The sequence below is a fragment of the Carettochelys insculpta genome, chromosome 7 (assembly GCF_033958435.1).
Source record: "Carettochelys insculpta isolate YL-2023 chromosome 7, ASM3395843v1, whole genome shotgun sequence".
In the NCBI taxonomy this organism is placed as follows: domain Eukaryota; kingdom Metazoa; phylum Chordata; order Testudines; family Carettochelyidae; genus Carettochelys; species Carettochelys insculpta.
The window spans coordinates 75,906,400-75,924,165 of NC_134143.1; the positions used below are offsets into that span (position 1 = coordinate 75,906,400).

The window sequence follows — 17,766 nt, forward strand, 5'->3', positions numbered from 1 at the left end:
AGGGCATGGGGCCCCTCCTGGATGAGGGAGGTAACCCAGTGACAGATGATGTAGGGAAAGCTGAAGTACTTAATGTTTTCTTTGCCTCTGTCTTCACGGACAAGGACAGCTCCCAGACTAATGCGATAAGTGATGCACTGTGGGATGAAGGTGGACAGCCTCTGGTGGGGAAAGAACAGGTTGGCTACGTCTACACGTGAAGCCAACATCGAAATAGCTTATTTCGATGTAGCAACCGTCTACACGTCCTCCAGGGCTGGCAACGTCGATGTTCAACTTCGACGTTGCGCGGCACCACATCGAAATAGGCATTGCGAGGGTACGTCTACACGCCAAAGCAGCACACATCGAAATAAGGGTGCCAGGCACAGCTGCAGACAGGGTCACAGGGCGGACTCAACAGCAAGCCGCTCCCTTAAAGGGCCCCTCCCAGACACAGTTGCACTAAACAACACAAGATACACAGAGCTGACAACTGGTTGCAGACCCTGTGCCTGCAGCATAAATCCCCAGCTGCCGCAGAAGCAGCCAGAAGCCCTGGGCTAGGGGCTGCTGCCCACGGTGACCATAGAGCCCCACAGGGGCTGGAGAGAGAGCATCTCTCAACCCCCCAGCTGATGGCCACCATGGAGGACCCAGCAATTTCGACGTTGCGGGACGCGGATCGTCTACACGGTCCCTACTTCGACGTTGAACGTCGAAGTAGGGCACTATTCCGATCCCCTCATGAGGTTAGCGACTTCGACGTCTCGCCGCCTAACGTCGAAGTTAACTTCAAAATAGCGCCCGACGCGTGTAGCCGCAACGGGCGCTATTTCGAAGTTGGTGCCGCTACTTCGAAGTAGCGTGCACGTGTAGACACAGCTGTTAGGAGCTATCTAAAAAAGCTAAATGTACATAAATCCATGGGCCCAGACCTAATACATCCTAGGGTTCTGAGGGAGTTGGACTATGTCGTTGACGAGCCCTTGGCCATTATCTTTGAAAAGTCGTGGCAATCGGGAGAGATCCCAGACGATTGGAAAAAGGCAAAGGTAGTGCCCATCTTTAAAAAAGGGAAGAAGGATGATCCAGGGAACTGTAGGCCAGTCAGTCTTACATCAGTCCCTGGAAAAATCATGGAGGGGCTCCTCAAGGAAGTCAATTTGAGGCACTTGGAGGAGGGGAGAGTGATCAGGAATAGTCAGCATGGATTCACGAAGGGCAAGTCATGCCTGACCAATCTGATTAGTTTCTATGATGAGATAACTGGCTCTGTGGATAGGGGAAAATCAATGGATGTGATTTATCTGGACTTTAGCAAAGCTTTTGTTACAGTCTCCCACAATATTCTTGTCAGCAAGTTGAAGGAATGTGGATTGGATAAATGGATGGTGAGATGGATAGAAGGCTGGCTAGAATGTCTGGCCCAGCGAGGAGTGATCAATGGCTCAATGTCGGGATGGCGGTCTGTTTCTAGTGGAGTGCCCCAAGGTTCAGTTCTGGGTCCTATTCTGTTCAACATGTTTATCAATGACCTGAATGAGGGGTTGGATGGCACCCTCAGCACGTTTGCGGATGACACTAAGCTAGGGGGAGAGGTAGATACGCTGGAGGGTAGGGATAAGGTCCAGAGTGACTTAGACAAATTGGAAGACTGGGCTGCAAGAAATCTGATGAGGTTCAATAGGACAAGTGCAGAGTCCTGCACTTGGGCTGGAAGAATCCCAAGTGTTGTTACAGGCTGGGGTCTGACTGGCTCAGTAGTAATTCTGCAGAAAAGGACCTGGGAGTTGTAGTGGACGAGAAGCTGGACATGAGTCAACAGTGTGCCATTGTAGCCAAGAAAGCTAATGGCATGTGAGGTTGCATCAAGAGGGGCGTTGCCAGTAGATCCAGAGAAGTGATTATTCCTCGTTATTCGGCTTTGGTGAGGCCGCATCTGGAGTACTGTGCCCTGTTCTGGGCCCCCAGTTATAGGAAGGATGTGGACACACTGGAGAGGGTCCAGCGGAGGGCGACCAAACTAATTAGGGGGCTGGAGCATATGACTTAAGAAGAAAGGTTGAAGGAATTGGGACTGTTTAGTCTGCAGAAGAGAAGACAGAGGCGGGACTTGATAACAGCCTTCAACTTACTGAAGGGAGGCTGCAAAGAGGCTGGAGAGAGGCTGTTCACAGGGGTCACGGATGGCAGAATATGGAACAATGGTCTCAAGTTGGGGTTGGGAAGGTCCAGATTCAACATTAGGAAAACCTTTTTTAACTAGGAGGGTGGTGAAGCATTGGAATGGTCTACCCAGGGAAGTAGTGGAGTCTCCGTCCCTGGAGGTGTTTAAGTCTCACCTCAACAAAGCCCTGGCTGGGCTGATCTCATGGGTTTGGTCCTGCCTGGAGCAGGGGGCTGGACTCGATGGGTTTTTTAGGTCTCTTCCAGCTCTGTTGTTCTCTGATTCTGTGAATCTATGATTCAGCTGCCAGGGTAGATGGAGTCTCCAGCCAGCTGGCAGTGATAGAAAGCATGCCTGCCAGTGTTTGCAGTGTGACAGCTCAGTGCCAGGGAGGGACCAAAGTTCTCCTGGACTGCAACCTGAACTGACCACTTGCACATGTGACCCATCAACCAAAGATGACTGCTTTGTTCTATGAATCCTACACGGTACTTCCCTCAGTTTTGAATGGGTTCAGTGCCAGCCAGCTATTCCGCACCCCTCCACTGCCACTCCCCACACACACCAACATGCCTCCCATGGCCCAACCCCTCATCCATGCCTACACCCAAACTCCCTTTCAGAGCTAGCACCCACCATGCTCGGGGAAGATCCTGCATTCAAACCTCCTTCCAGAGTCTGACCCTTCTTCCCCTTGTGCACCCAAGCTCCTGCCCAGAGCCCCTGTAATCCATACACTGGGGATGTGGGTCACTGTCCCATGTAGTGGCACCTAAAGCATTTACAGAGCGAAAGACTCTGTCTCCTGTATAGCCTTAGCTGAGAGCTGGCTGGTTGTTAGCTCACACTGGAGAGGCTCCTGCACTAAGCTTCAGAGGTTCTAGTCTGCCTGTGGGTGGTGACACCTGCACCAGGCACCATCTCCTGCAACCCAGTTCCCTCCCCCATCCCACAGCCTGCACCCAGCACCCAAATACCCTCCCAGAGCCTGCACCCCTCTGCCAGTGACATTTGGGTTGGCACAAGGTAGGAGGGGCCGTCCTGCAGCCATCGGGTGACTAGCTGGGCCGGAGAGACTAGCTGGCCGAGGTGGGGAATGCAGCAAGGCAGCCCAGCTGACACCATGCCAGAGGAGGGGCAGGACCGCCCTGCCCCCCCGCCCACCCCCAGCAGGCAGTGTAGCTGCGTGGCCGGCACGCAGCATGCGTGGTGGCTTTCTTGCTGCACTTTCCCAACCGCTGCCAGTGAGTGTTGGGGGGGGGGGCGCAGCCTTAGCCCACCCAAACACCCTCCTAGAGCCTTAGGTGGGCGGGGAAGGGTGTTTTGAGGTGCGGGGGGAGGTGGACTCTGGGAATTCTTGGCACCACCACCACATTTCTGCAAACCTTCTGCCCCTGTGCTTGCCAGCTGGGCGTTCTTAGGGCGCAGATAAGGTAGGGTGTGACAGGGTTAGGATTAGGATGTGACAGGGTTAGGGTGTGACAGGGTTATGATTAGGGTGTGGCAGGGTTGTTTAGTATAGCTGTAACAGGATTAGGGCACGACAGAGTTAGGGTTAGGGTGTGACAGGGTTACGATTAGGGTGCGGCAGGGTTAGGGTGTGACAGAGTTGTTTAGTATAGCTGTAACAGGATTAGGGCATGACAGAGTTAGGATTAGGGTGTGACAGGGTTAGGGTGTGACAGGGTTAGGATTAGTGTGTGACAGGGTTAGGGTGTGATAGGCTTTGGATTCGGGTGTGACAGGTTTGTTTAGTAAAGGTGTGAGAGGGTTAGGGTGTGACAGGGTTGTTTAGCAAGGATGTGACAGGGTTAGGATGTGACAGGGTTAAGATTAGGGTGTGACAGGATAGTTTAGTATAGCTGTAACAGGATTAGGGTGTGACAGGGTTAGGATGTGACAGCGTTGTTTAGTGAAGGTGTGAGAGGTTTAGGGTGTGACAGGGTTGTTTAGTAAAGGTGTGAGAGGGTTAGGGTGTGACAGGGTTGTGTAGTGTAGCTGTAACAGGATTAGGGTGTGACAGGGTTAGAATTAGGGTGTGATAGGGTTAGGATGTGAGAGGGTTAGGATTAGAGTGTGACAGGTTTAGGATGTGAGAGGGTTGTTTAGTATAGCTGTAACAGGATTCGGGTGTGAGAGGGTTAGGATTAGGGTGTGACAGGTTTGTTTAGTAAGTATGTGAGAGGGTTAAAATTAGTGTGTGACAGGGTTAGGGTGTGACAGTATTGTTTAGTATAACTGTAACAGGGTTAGGATGTGAGAGGGTTGTTTAGTAAAGGTGTGAGGGGGTTAGGATTAGAGTGTGACAGGGTTAGGGTGTGAGAGGGTTGTTTAGTATAGCTGGAACAGGGTTAGGGTGTGACAGGGTTAGAATTAGGGTGTGATAGGGTTAGGATGTGACAGGGTTAGGATTAGAGTGTGACAGGATTAGGGTGTTAGAGTGTTGTTTAGTGATGTGACAGGTTTGTTTCGTATAGCTGTAACAGGGTTAGGGTGTGACAGGGTTAGGATTAGAGTGTGACAGGGTTAGGGTGTGAGAGGGTTGTTTAGTATAGCTGGAACAGGGTTAGGGTGTGACAGGGTTAGGATTAGTGTGTGACAGGGTTAGGGTGTTAGAGGGTTGTTTAATATATCTGTAACAGGGTTAGGATGTGACAGGTTTGTTTCGTATAGCTGTAACAGGGTTAGGGTGTGACAGGGTTAGGATTAGAGTGTGACAGGTTTAGGGTGTGAGAGGGTTGTTTAGTATAGCTGGAACAGGGTTAGGGTGTGACATGGTTAGAATTAGGGTGCGATAGGGTTAGGATGTGACAGGGTTAGGATTAGAGTGTGACAGGGTTAGGGTGTTAGAGGGTTGTTTAGTATAGCTGTAACTTGGTTTGGGTGTGACAGGGTTAGAATTAGGGTGTGACAAGGTTAGGGTGTTAGAGTGTTGTTTAGTATATCTGTAACAGGGTTAGGATGTGACAGGTTTGTTTCGTATAGCTGTAACAGGGTTAGGGTGTGACAGGGTTAGGATTAGAGTGTGACAGGGTTAGGGTGTGAGAGGGTTGTTTAGTATAGCTGGAACAGGGTTAGGGTGTGACAGGGTTAGAATTAGGGTGTGACAGGGTTAGGGTGTTAGAGGGTTGTTTAGTATAGCTGTAACAGGGTTAGGATGTGACAGGTTTGTTTCGTATAGCTGTAACAGGGTTAGGGTGTTAGAGGGTTGTTTAGTATAGCTGTAACAGGGTTAGGGTGTGACAGGGTTAGAATTAGGGTGTGACAGGATTAGGGTGTTAGAGGGTTGTTTAGTATAGCTGTAACAGGGTTAGGATGTGACAGGTTTGTTTCGAATAGCTGTAACAGGGTTAGGGTGTGACAGGGTTAGGATTAGAGTGTGACAGGGTTAGGGTGTTAGAGGGTTGTTTAGTATAGCTGTAACAGGGTTAGGATGTGACAGGTTTGTTTCGTATAGCTGTAACAGGGTTAGGGTGTGACAGGGTTAGGATTAGAGTGTGACAGGGTTAGGGTGTGAGAGGGTTGTTTAGTATAGCTGTAACAGGGTTAGGGTGTGACAGGGTTAGAATTAGGGTGTGATAGGGTTAGGATGTGACAGGGTTAGGATTAGAGTGTGACAGGGTTAGGGTGTTAGAGGGTTGTTTAGTATAGCTGTAACAGGGTTAGGGTGTGACAGGGTTAGAATTAGGGTGTGACAGGGTTAGGGTGTGAGAGGGTTGTTTAGTATAGCTGTAACAGGGTTAGGATGTGACAGGTTTGTTTTGTATAGCTGTAACAGGGTTAGGGTGTGACAGGGTTAGGATTAGAGTGTGACAGGGTTAGGGTGTTAGAGGGTTGTTTAGTATAGCTGTAACAGGGTTAGGATGTGACAGGTTTGTTTCGTATAGCTGTAACAGGGTTAGGGTGTGACAGGGTTAGGATTAGAGTGTGACAGGGTTAGGGTGTGAGAGGGTTGTTTAGTATAGCTGTAACAGGGTTAGGGTGTGACAGGGTTAGAATTAGGGTGTGATAGGGTTAGGATGTGACAGGGTTAGGATTAGAGTGTGACAGGGTTAGGGTGTTAGAGGGTTGTTTAGTATAGCTGTAACAGGGTTAGGGTGTGACAGGGTTAGAATTAGGGTGTGACAGGGTTAGGGTGTGAGAGGGTTGTTTAGTATAGCTGTAACAGGGTTAGGATGTGACAGGTTTGTTTCGTATAGCTGTAACAGGGTTAGGGTGTGACAGGGTTAGGATTAGAGTGTGACAGGGTTAGGGTGTGAGAGGGTTGTTTAGTATAGCTGTAACAGGGTTAGGGTGTGACAGGGTTAGAATTAGGGTGTGACAGGGTTAGGGTGTGAGAGGGTTGTTTAGTATAGCTGTAACAGGGTTAGGATGTGACAGGTTTGTTTTGTATAGCTGTAACAGGGTTAGGGTGTGACAGGGTTAGGATTAGAGTGTGACAGGGCTGTGAGCAAATGGGGGATGGGGGCTGAACCATTGGGCCTTCTGGGTGGCCAGGAATGGCAGCGATGCTGTTCCCTATAAGTGCCCCTGCACACGAGCATAGGAGCAGGCGGGTGTTTCTTGCCCATGGCTTACTGCTGTGCTGTTCCTGGTGCAGGTGGCTGGCTGTCCGCCTGGAGTGTATTGGGAACCTGGTGGTTTTCTTTGCGGCTCTCCTGGCAGTGACTGAGAGGGACTTTCTGCAGAGTGGTATTGTTGGGCTCTCCATCTCCTCGGCGCTCAACGTGAGTCAGGCTTCTTGGGGGGCCTTTCTGCTCTGCTCTCCCCCTGGGCGCAGGGCTGCTGTGGGTGGCAGAGCCTCCCAGGCTGCTTTCTGCCTTTGGCAGGAAGGTGCTGCAGTGTGGTCAACCAGCCAAAAGGCACTGCTGCTGGGGCTGCCATGTGGGAGGGGGACAGTGCTGTGGCAATGCTGGTGGACAGTGCCAAGATAACAGTGTTCCCACAGTGAGGGGGAGGTGTGACAGCCTCTGTGGGTCCTGGGCCACAACGGGGCTGGGAAGGGATCTGTCCTGCTTGGAGCACTGGTGGTGGATGCAGTGGGATGCTACAAGGTTGGGAGTCCTGCTGCCTGGGGCATTTAGGTAGGACAGTGTCAGATGGGCCATGCTCCTGCCAGGGGCATGGGCCCCAAGAAAGCGGGAGGGTTTGGGTGTCTAGGTCAGGGCCAGGATCAGGACTCCGGTCTCTGCTGTGCAGATAACTCAGACGCTGAACTGGCTGGTGCGGATGACGTCGGAGCTGGAGACCAACATAGTGGCAGTGGAGCGAGTGCATGAGTACACGGAGGTGGAGAATGAGGTAGGCCGGGGTCAGGAGAGCGACTGGTGGATGTGGGGGGTAGCAATGCAGGGAGCAGTGAGAAGGGGGAGCCTCTGCTTCTCTGCAAATCTCACTTCATGGCCATGTTGCTTCCCAGAGTGTTTTGCACCACAGTTCCTGTTAGTTATCAGGCATGTCCTTTCAACACTCCTTCTCCACCCCCAGGCTCAGTGGGTGACGGAGCAGCGACCGCCCCCTGGCTGGCCTAGCAGAGGCGAGATCCAGATTACTGACTACCAGGTCCGGTACCGACCTGAGCTGGACCTGGTTCTCCATGGGCTCACCTGTGAGATTGGCAGCACCGAAAAGGTACGGAGCCTCCGCACCAGAGGCCTGGTGGCGCTTTGCCATCAGCTGCTGGTCAGAGGTGGAAAGAACGAATGGGTGAGGGTGAGGGATTGAAGGTCTTCTGATCCAGATCAGAGCCAGCAGAATCCCTTCATCTCAGAGCGAGGCCGAGTGTTTGAGGCCAGGTTATCTCATCTGACCCTGCATGGATCACAGGCCACCCGCTCCACCCAGCACTTGCCCACAAAGGCCCACAACCAAAATCAGAGCAAACTCTAACAGCGTCAGGAGACTGGGTGATGTGCTGCAGCAGAGGAGCGGAGCTGCTGAGGTGCATCAGTTCCCCAGGCTCCTGCAGTGACAGGGAAGTAGCTGAGCGATGTACCAATATAATGCTGGCAAGTGACCCACATGCTGCCCAGGAAGGTAAAAAACACCCGAGGTTACTGCCAGTCTGACCAGAAGAAAATCCTTCCCAACCCCAAGTCAGACTCTGAGCACGAGAGCTAGAGCCAGCCAGCCAAGCACACGAAAGGAGGAGCGCTCCTCAGAGCCCTGCCTCCTCATCCCGCGGCTCATCTCCAGCCTATTGTCAGACCTTATGGTCAAGAGCAGGAGACAACTCCTAAGACTCCCACAGAATACACTGAGGGAAAGGAAAAGTTCCTTGCTGACCCCCCTGGGAGACTGGATGAAGCCCTGAAGTGTGAGCCTTAAGAGCATAAGACATCAGCTGGAAGGGCTCCCCTGGGCTTCCAAACTCTGCTCCTCACTACAAGCGCATAAGAACGGTGACACTGGGTCAGACCAATGGCCATCTAGCCCGGTCTTCCGATGATGAGCAGTGCCCCATACTTCAGAAGGATGGTCTAGCCCAGTCTAATTTCTCATCACATGAAATCTGTTCCATGCCCCCTAAATATTTTTGTTGTCTTTTTCTGTACCTTTTCCAACCTTAATATACCTTTTTTGAAATGTGGCAACCACAGTATTCAAGAGGCGTGTGAAGCTTAGATTTATAGAGTGGCATTATGATATTTTCTTTCTGGTTAGCTTCCCCTTTCCTAGTTGGTATAGATCATTACGTTTTTGACTTATGCTGTTCATTGGGCAGATGGCCTCAGAGAGCTGCAGACTGATTCCAAGATCTGTTTCTTGAGTGGCAGCCACTAACTCAGACCCTGCCATGTCATGTGTTTAGTGGGGATTACGTTTTCTAGTGCACATTGTGCTGCACTTATCAACAATTAATTTCATCTGCCATTTTGCTGCCCAGTGAGTGAAAGCGTATCACAAGCAACCCTGCACACCGCCATGCTTCTGAATGTTCCCAGTGCTTTCTCAGAACCCATTTGGTTGTTTGCCTCTCCCCATAACTCCTGTTCCAGTGCCTCCTCCTCCACTGGCTAGAAACCTTCTAAATTTCCCCCCAGGTAAGTGAAGCAAACCAGGCTGTTCCAGGTGATGCTCCTCAAACATTCCTTCCATTCCCAGGCTCACCCAGCACCACTTTTCTGCACCTGTTCCACTTTGCATTCATTCTTCTTGACCATGGAGGGGCAGAAAGGGACCTGTACTCCAGACGAGTGCCCGGCACAGTGACATTAGCACTCCTCTCTCTGTACTGGCATGCCTTGCCTGATCCAGCATAAGAGCACTTGGACTTTTTTGCAGCTACAGCACATTGGTAGCTTGGCATCCTGTGCTCAACTCACACATCCACAAGCCCACTGATGGGGAGCAAAGGGGGGGGTAATTGCCCCCAGGCCCCTTTGAAATGCCACAGAGCGCTGTGTCTGGAGGAACTTGCTATGATAAGCCTCCCCGCTTCCACCCTTGCAGCTGTCAGCACTGCTACACATCCAGGTCTCTCTTCTCCTCCGTCACTTCCAGCCTGGATCAATATAAGATCCTAAATGCATGAGCTTACACTTTTATTCTATTGAATTTCATCCCCATCTGTCACTGCTCTCTACAAGGATGTGTATGTGTTTTGTGCCAAGGTCATTCGTATTAATAAAAGTACTGAATAAGATCAGGCCCTTGAAGAACTGCACTAGTGAGCTCTTTAACTGTGATAGTTCACTTTTTAGCACACTCAGTTACCTTCTCCCCTTTAGCCAGCTCCTTACTAGCCTTGTAAGTCTTGTACTAATCCCCTTCTTCTCTAAATAGTAACATCCCATGTAGTACTGTGATGGGATGTATGTCTAGGGTACACCCTGGAACTGGGGTGCTGCTTTACTCTCCAGCCTGAGCTGGAGCACCAGTGCAAGCAGCAAACCCCTCCAGGAGATGGTATCACTCAGCACAATAGCGTGGGAAGCCCCCCTCCCAGATCCTTTTACAAATCATTCAGAGAAAGGAATCAACCAATTCCCCCACCCACCACATCCACCCTTGCACCCCAGAGCTGTGCTATCCTGCCCAGCAACCACAGTGTGGAGGGTCATACACCAGCCTTTGTAAACTGAGCAAAGCTTTCCCACGCACATCACCCACAAGTACAGAAAGCTGGATTGTAAGTGGTTCTAAAAGATCAGAGCTAGTCGCTAAAGAAAAGAAAGTAAGTGTCCAATCTAAATCTTAACCCTTATTAGTCTGGACGGTGTTTGGCTCAAGCAGTTTTCTCACCCCACTGACTGTCACAAATCTCAGTACACAGGCATCCCTTTCCACGCCTGGAACCAGGTTCCTCAGCTGACATGTTTCCCTTTCCAGTGTTCTTGCTGCTTTCAGCATAGGTGGCAGTGGAGAAAGGCAAAGGCCCTTTTGCTGACAGTCTAGTGCTATCCCCAATGAGCTGCTAGGGGGTGGGGGGGGAGAGAGAGTGGGGGAGAGAAAGAGAGAGAGAGAGAGAGAGAGACTGCCAACAACCCACTGTCCACACTGGCACTTGCTATAGCAAAACTTCTGTGTTTTGGGGGTAGAGGAGAGATTAACACTTCTGACTGACAAAGGTTTTGTTATTTAATTGCCAGTGCAGACTTAGGCCAGGTCTAAAGTAAGCTGGAAAGTTGACCTAAGATACGCAAGTCCAGCACAACAATTGCATAGCTGGAATCAACATATTGAACATCAGGTTTTCTGGCCACCCCCACATTGGGAGATTGATGGGAGAAACTGCCGTCAATCTCCCTTACTTCTCACAACAGTGAGGCATACCAGGGCTGATGGTAGAGCCCTGATGGTTAAATTTAACATGTCCCCACCACTAGGCGTGCAAAACCATACCCTGGAAGATAACCCTGGAGGAGCCAATCTTCTGGTAAGTGTAGACATACACCTAGGCATAGTGTTGTAAATCCCCTGATTACAACTCCTCTGCTGGAATCATGGATAGTTAAATGGATAGTTGATAAAAGGTGGATAGAAAACTGACTAGATGGTCGGGCCAAACAGGTTGTGATCAACGACTGGTTGATCAAAGTCTGGCTGGAGTGGAGAGCCCCAAGGATCAGTTCTAGGGCCAGTACCGCTCAACATCTTTATTACTGAGCTGGACAAGGGGTTGGCTTGCACCCTCAGCAAATTTGCAGATGACACAAAGCTAGGAGGACAGGTAGATACGTTGGAGGGTAGGGACAGGGTCCAGAGTGACCTAGACAAATTGCAGGACTGCGACAAAAGAAATCTGATCCAGGAAGTTTTTGGAGAATGTTGGGGATAACTTCTTGGTACAAGTGCTGAAGGAACCGACCAGGGGCCATGTGCAACTTGACCTGCTACTCACAAACACGGAAGAACTAGTAGAAGAAATAGAAGTGAGAGGGAACCTGGGCTGCAGCGACCATGACATCCTAGATTTCATGATCCGGACAAAGGTAAGAAAGGTGAGCAGTAACATACAGACCCTTGATTTCAGAAGAGCAGACTTTGACTGCCTGAGAGAACGGATGAGCAGGATCCCTTGGGAAACGAAGGTGAAGGGGAAAAGAGTTGAAGACAACTGGCAGTATTTTAAAGAAGTCTTGCTGAAGGCACAGGAACAAACAATCCCGCTGCATAGTAAGAAATGCAAACATGGTAGGCAACCAGCTTGGCTTAACAGGGAAATCCTTAGTCAGCTTAAATTCAAAAAAGATGCATACAAGAAATGGAAACGTGGACAGTTGACTAAGGAGGAGTATAAACATATGGCTGGAGAATGCCGGGCAGTAATCAGGAAAGCGAAAGTGCAATTGGAACTGCAGCTGGCAAGGGATGTGAAGAGTAACAAGAAGGGTTTCTACAGGCATGTTAACAATAAACGGGTTATCGGAGAAGGTGTGGGGTCATTACTGGATGAGGGAGGTAACCTAGTGACAGACGATGCAGGAAAAGCTGAAGTACTCAATGCTTTCTTTGCCTCAGTCTTCATGGACAAAGTCAACTTCCACATGACGGTCCTAGATGATGCAGTATGGGAAGGTGGAGGGCAGCCATCTGTGGGGAAGGAACAAGTTCTGAGCTATCTAGAAAAACTAGATGTGCACAAGTCCATGGGTCTGAATTTAATGCACCCCAGGGTACTGAGGGAATTGGCAGAGGTCATTGCTGAACCTTTGGCCATTATCCTTGAAGACTCTTGGAGATCAGGTGAGATACCGGATGACTGGAAGAAGGCAAACATAGTGCCCATCTTTAAAAAAGGAAAGAAGGACAATCCAGGGAACTGTAGACCCGTCAGCCTTACTTCAATCCCTGGGAAAATAATGGAGGGAATCCTCAAGGAATCCGTTTTGGATCACTTGGAAGAGGGGAAAATGATCAAAAGTAGCCAACATGGATTCACCAGGGGCAAGTCCTGCCTGACCAATCTGATTAGCTTCTATCAGAGGTAACAAGCTCTGTGGACATGGGGAAGTCAGTGGATGTGATATACCTTGACTTCACCAAGGCTTTTGGTACGGTCTCCCACAACATTCTTCTCCATAAGTTAAGGAAATATGGATTGGATCCTTGGACTATAAGATAGAAAGCTGGCTTGATGGTCGGGCCCAACAGGTAGTGGTCAATGGCTCAATAGCTGGATGGCAGTCTGTTTTAAGCGGCATGCCGCAAGGCTCGGTCCTGGGGCCAGTGTTATTCAATATCTTTATTAATGACCTGGATGAGGGACTGGATTGCACCCTCAGCAAGTTTGCAGATGACACAAAACTAGGGGGAGAGGTAGATTCATTGGAGGGTAAAGAGAGAATCCAGAGGGACCTGGATAAACTGGAGGACTGGGCCAAAAGAAATCTGATGCGATTCAATAAGGAGAAGTGTAGAGTCCTGCACTGGGGCCGAAGAATCCCAAACATTGTTACAGGCTGGGGACCGACTGGCTCAGCAGCACTATGATGGAAAGGGACCTAGGGGTTATGGTGGATGAAAGGCTGGATATCAGTAAACAGTGTGCCCTTGTAGCCAAGAAAGCTAACGGCATACTGGGGTGCATTAGGAGGAGCATTTCGAGCAGATCTAGAGAGGTAGTTATTCGTCTTTATTCTGCACTGGTGAGGCCACATCTGGAATATTGTGTCCAGTTTTGGGCCGCCCAGTATAAAAAGGATGTGGATTTGCTGGAGTAGGTTCAGCGAAGGGCAACAAAAATGACTAAGGGTCTGGAGCACAAGACCTATGAGGATAGGCTGAGGGATTTGGGCTTGTTTAGTTTACAGAAGAGAAGACTTAGGGGTGATTTAATAGCAGCCTTCAACTTCCTGAAGGGGAGCTCTAAAGAGGAGGGTGAGACACTGTTCTCAGTGGTGTCAGATGGCAGAACAAGGAGTAATGGTCTGAAGTTGAAGAGGGAGAGGTGTAGGTTCGATATTAGGAAAAACTACTTCACCAGGCGGGTGGTGAAGGACTGGAATGTGTTGCCTACAGAGGTGGTGGATTCTCCATCCCTCGAGGTTTTTAAGTCCTGGCCGGACAAGGTCCTGGCTGGGATGACTTAGTGTGGGTTGATCCTGCTTGAAGCAGGGGGCTGGACTAGATGACCTCCTGAGATCCCTTCCAGCCCTGTGATTCTGTGATGCGGTTCAACAAGGAGAAGTTCAGAGTCCTGCACTTGGGACAGAGGAATCCCAACCATTGTTACAGGCTGCCTAAGTAGCAGTGCATCAGAAATGGACCCGGGGATGACAGTGGCTGAGAGGCTGGATATGAGTCAACAGTGTGCCCTTGTAGCCAAGAAGGCCATTGGCATACTAGGGTGTATTAGGAGGAGCATTTCCAGTAGATCTAGAGAAGTTCTTGTTCCTCTCTATTCAGCACTGGTAAGGCCACATCTGAAGTATTGTGTCCGGTTCTGCCCCCCTCTCCCCAATATAGAGAGGATGCATTGGAGTGGGTCAGCGGAGGGCAACCAAAATAATTAGGGGCATGGAGCACATGATCTGTGAGGAGAGGCTGAGTGATTTGGTCTTATTTAGTTTGCAGAAGAGATCAGACGAGTGAGGGGCGATTTGATAGCAGACTTCAACCTCCTGAAGTGGGGTTCTACAGAGGGTGGAGTGAGGTATGGCAGAACAAGGCACAATGGTCTCAAGTTATAGTGTGAGACATCTAGATTGGATATTAGGAAATACTATTTCATTAGGAGGGTGATGACACTCAGCTGGGAACCTCGGCAGCCCCAAGCTGGGGAGCTGGCTGATTACCACTCCTCTTTTTTTTTTTATGAAAAGAGCACTGCTTTAAGCTCTTTGAGTTTTTCTTCCTCCTCATACACGGTCATCTCCATGTCAATGTACTAATTTCACTCAGCCGTAAAGTCTTCACACGTTACAGATTATCATCCTTATTGATAACCGAGGCAAAGCATTCATTTAGTTTTTGGGCAACACTTAAGTTATCTTTAATCTCCTTCCATCTACACTGCAAAATGACCAAGCTCATCTTGTCTTGTCCTTTTTTTTATTTGTGGAACTAAAACACCACACCTATTTTACAGGAAACCCTCATGCATGATTTTGATTTGCGCTCTCACATTAACGCGAGTTAAGTGCAAATCAAAACTGCCTCCCTGCCCAGCCCCTGGCTCTCCCAGCCGGGGAGCCCAGTGTGCAGACAGAGACTTGAGGCATGGTTTCTCCCAGCCAAGAGAAACTGCGCCGCAAGCAGCTGTGTGCTTCCCAGCTAGGGTCCACATAATTGCCCCCTTCCACTTCGCCAAGCTGGGGGAAACTGGCAGCTGGAACTGGCAGCTGTGCTGCCTCTCCCAGCCAGGGGAAGTGGGCAGCTGGAACAGCAGCAGAGCTCTGCAGAGGCTCCAACTGCTCACCCCTGCCCCCCAGCCAGGGGAATGCCGGGGATCTCCCCAGTCCCCCACAATTTATGCAACAGTTGTCCAGGATGTGACTGCCCTGTAAATCAAGAGATTACTCTGATTGTCTTAGCAAGCATTAATCCAGTTTGGCATTAGCCATTCTCATTTTATTCCTACATTTCCTAAACTCTGCAGTAGCATTTTCTTGATTACTTCCTTTCCCATTCCTCTGGTTCTCAGCTGACACCTAATCACTTCAGTGCCTTTCCTCACAAGGTGTGTTTTTTATTTTTTTACTTCCTTGAGCACTTGAGTTTATTGACATCTTTACCTAATGCCACAAATGTCTCAAATTCTGCTCATTTGAAATCAAAACCCTAGCCAATGCCTGAGCTGCCTAGCCTTGCATTTTTCTATACAGAATCAGCTCGGCCTCACTTGCCCCAAACTTAGCTCCTACAATCAGCGCTACTGTGGTGGCTTCCCCCACTTACCCAAGTCCTCATCACCTCTTGCGGTGCAGTGAGAAGCACGAGAAAAAAAACTATTGTCTGTCACATGCAGGAGTAAGTGGGCCATACCTGGATGACTAGTATTTACAGTAAAAAGCCCTTTTAACTGGCACTTCACCAACTGGCAGACAAAATTAACCAGCATTTTGGAACTGCAGTGAAAGGCCAGTCAGTGTGCAGCTGTGCTCTGGGAGGGAGGATGGGGATTGGGGCCAGCCTTGGGTGCAGGAGGGTTCAGGGGACGAGCTGAGGAGAGGTGGCCCACACAAAGGGCTCCCCAGCCATGCTGTTGCATGGCCAGGCAGTTCTGCAGGCATACTGACTGTGTTCCCCCTCCCTGAGCCATGGCTCCATGAATCTCATTTCACTGGCTGGGAACCATGGCAGGAGGAGGGAGGGTGGTCAGGTGCCACAGGTATAGACAGTGGGCCTGTGTGCAGCAGAACCCTGTGGCCGCACCTCTGCCAGGAGTAGCAGGGCTGGGGAATTACTTGCAGGAGCTGCTGGAGTGAGCGCCCACTCCCCCCCCCCCCCCCACCCGCAGCATCCCCAAGACTCGCCTGTGCTGCAGCTCCCTGCCTCAGTCCTCCATTCCGGACCAGAATGCCCTCCCAGAGGCCCTGCCCCTCTTCACTTCTAACCTCTCCCTTTTCGTTAACTGGTACTTTAACTTACAGGTTACTGCCCCCGCCCCCATTCACTGCAAAGGCCTGTTAAAAAGCTCTTTCCTGTAGTCACATCAAAGTCTTTTATGTAAATTAGGCGGTCATGGGATAGGAGGAAAGATCCTTTCATGGATCGGGAATTGGTTAAAAGACAGAAAACAAAGGGTTGGAATAAATGGTAAATTTTCACAATGGAGGGGGGTAACTAGTGGTGTTCCCCAGGGGTCAGTCCTGGGACCGATCCTGTTCAACTTGTTCATCAATGATCTAGAAAATGAGGTAAGCAGTGAGGTGGCAAAGTTTGCAGATGACACCAAGTTGTTCAGGACAGTCAAAACCAAACGGGATTGTGAAGAACTACAAAAAGATCTCAGCAAACTGAGTGATTGGGCAGCAAAATGGCAAATGAAATTTAATGTGGGTAAGTGTAAGGTAATGCACATTGGAAAAAATAACCCAAATTACACGTACAACATGATGGGGTCAAATTTAGCTACAACAGATCAGGAAAGGGATCTTGGAGTTATAGTGGCTAGTTCTCTGAAGACATCCACGCAGTGTGCAGCGGCAGTTAGTAAAGCAAATAGGATGTTAGGAATTATTAAAAAAGGGATCGATAATAAGACAAAAGATATCATACTTCCCCTATATAAAATTATGGTACGCCCACATCTTGAGTACTGCGTGCAGATGTGGTCTCCTCACCTCAAAAAAGATATATTGGCATTAGAAAAGGTTCAGAAAAGGGTGACTAAGATGATTAGGGGTTTGGAACAGGTCCCATATGGGGAGAGGCTAGAGAGACTGGGACTTTTCAGTCTGGAAAAGAGGTGATTGAGGGGCAATATGCTAGAGGTATATAAAATCATGAATGGTGTGGAGAAAGTGAATATAGAAAAAGTATTTACCTTTTCCCATAATACAAGAACTAGGGGACACCAAATGAAATTGATGGGTAGTAGGTTCAAAACTAATAAAAGGAAATTTTTCTTCACACAGCGCACAGTCAACCTGTGGAACTCCTTGCCGGAGGAGGCTGTGAAGGCCAGGACACTATTAGGGTTTAAAAAAAGAGCTCGATAAATTTTTGCAGGTTAGGTCCATAAATGGCTATTAGCCAGGGATAAAGTATGGTGCCCCTAGCCTTCAGTACAAGGGCAGGAGATGGATGGCAGGAGATAAATCACTTGATCATTGTCTTCTGTTCTCCTTCTCTGGGGCACCTGGCATTGGCCACTGTCGGCAGACGGGATACTGGGCTGGATGGACCTTTGGTCTGACCCAGTATGGCCGTTTTTATGTTCTTATGCCCATGTAGCTGGCATTTCTGTTCAATGACGCAGGTCCCTATAGCATTGATCACTCTAGTAATATTAAACATGCCCTAGCTGTAGCTGAACCCCCAACTCACGCTCACCACATTGCTCTTCTTTCTTTACAGTTTGCTGAATCACAGCTGTACAATACTACCCTTTAGCTGTGTGACTGTCTTTCCTAAACAGCACCAATTGCAGGCACATGGCATGGGAAGGACCTCAGTAGGTTGGAGTTACTAACTCTACAATTCACCTGGCGATTGTGCCAGTTACATGG

General features: G+C 49.5%; 1 protein-coding gene across 2 annotated transcripts in view; it reads left to right on the forward strand.

The window, feature by feature from the left end:
• The window catches only part of ABCC2 (ATP binding cassette subfamily C member 2), a 97,293-nt gene that overhangs the window by 72,473 nt on the left and 7,054 nt on the right, over window positions 1–17,766 (forward strand). For both annotated transcript variants that reach the window (XM_074999378.1, XM_074999379.1), the window contains 3 exons: window positions 6,750–6,876; window positions 7,349–7,450; window positions 7,637–7,780. In XM_074999378.1, coding sequence (XP_074855479.1) covers window positions 6,750–6,876; window positions 7,349–7,450; window positions 7,637–7,780 — 373 coding nt within the window. The remainder of the gene's footprint in view (window positions 1–6,749; window positions 6,877–7,348; window positions 7,451–7,636; window positions 7,781–17,766) is intronic.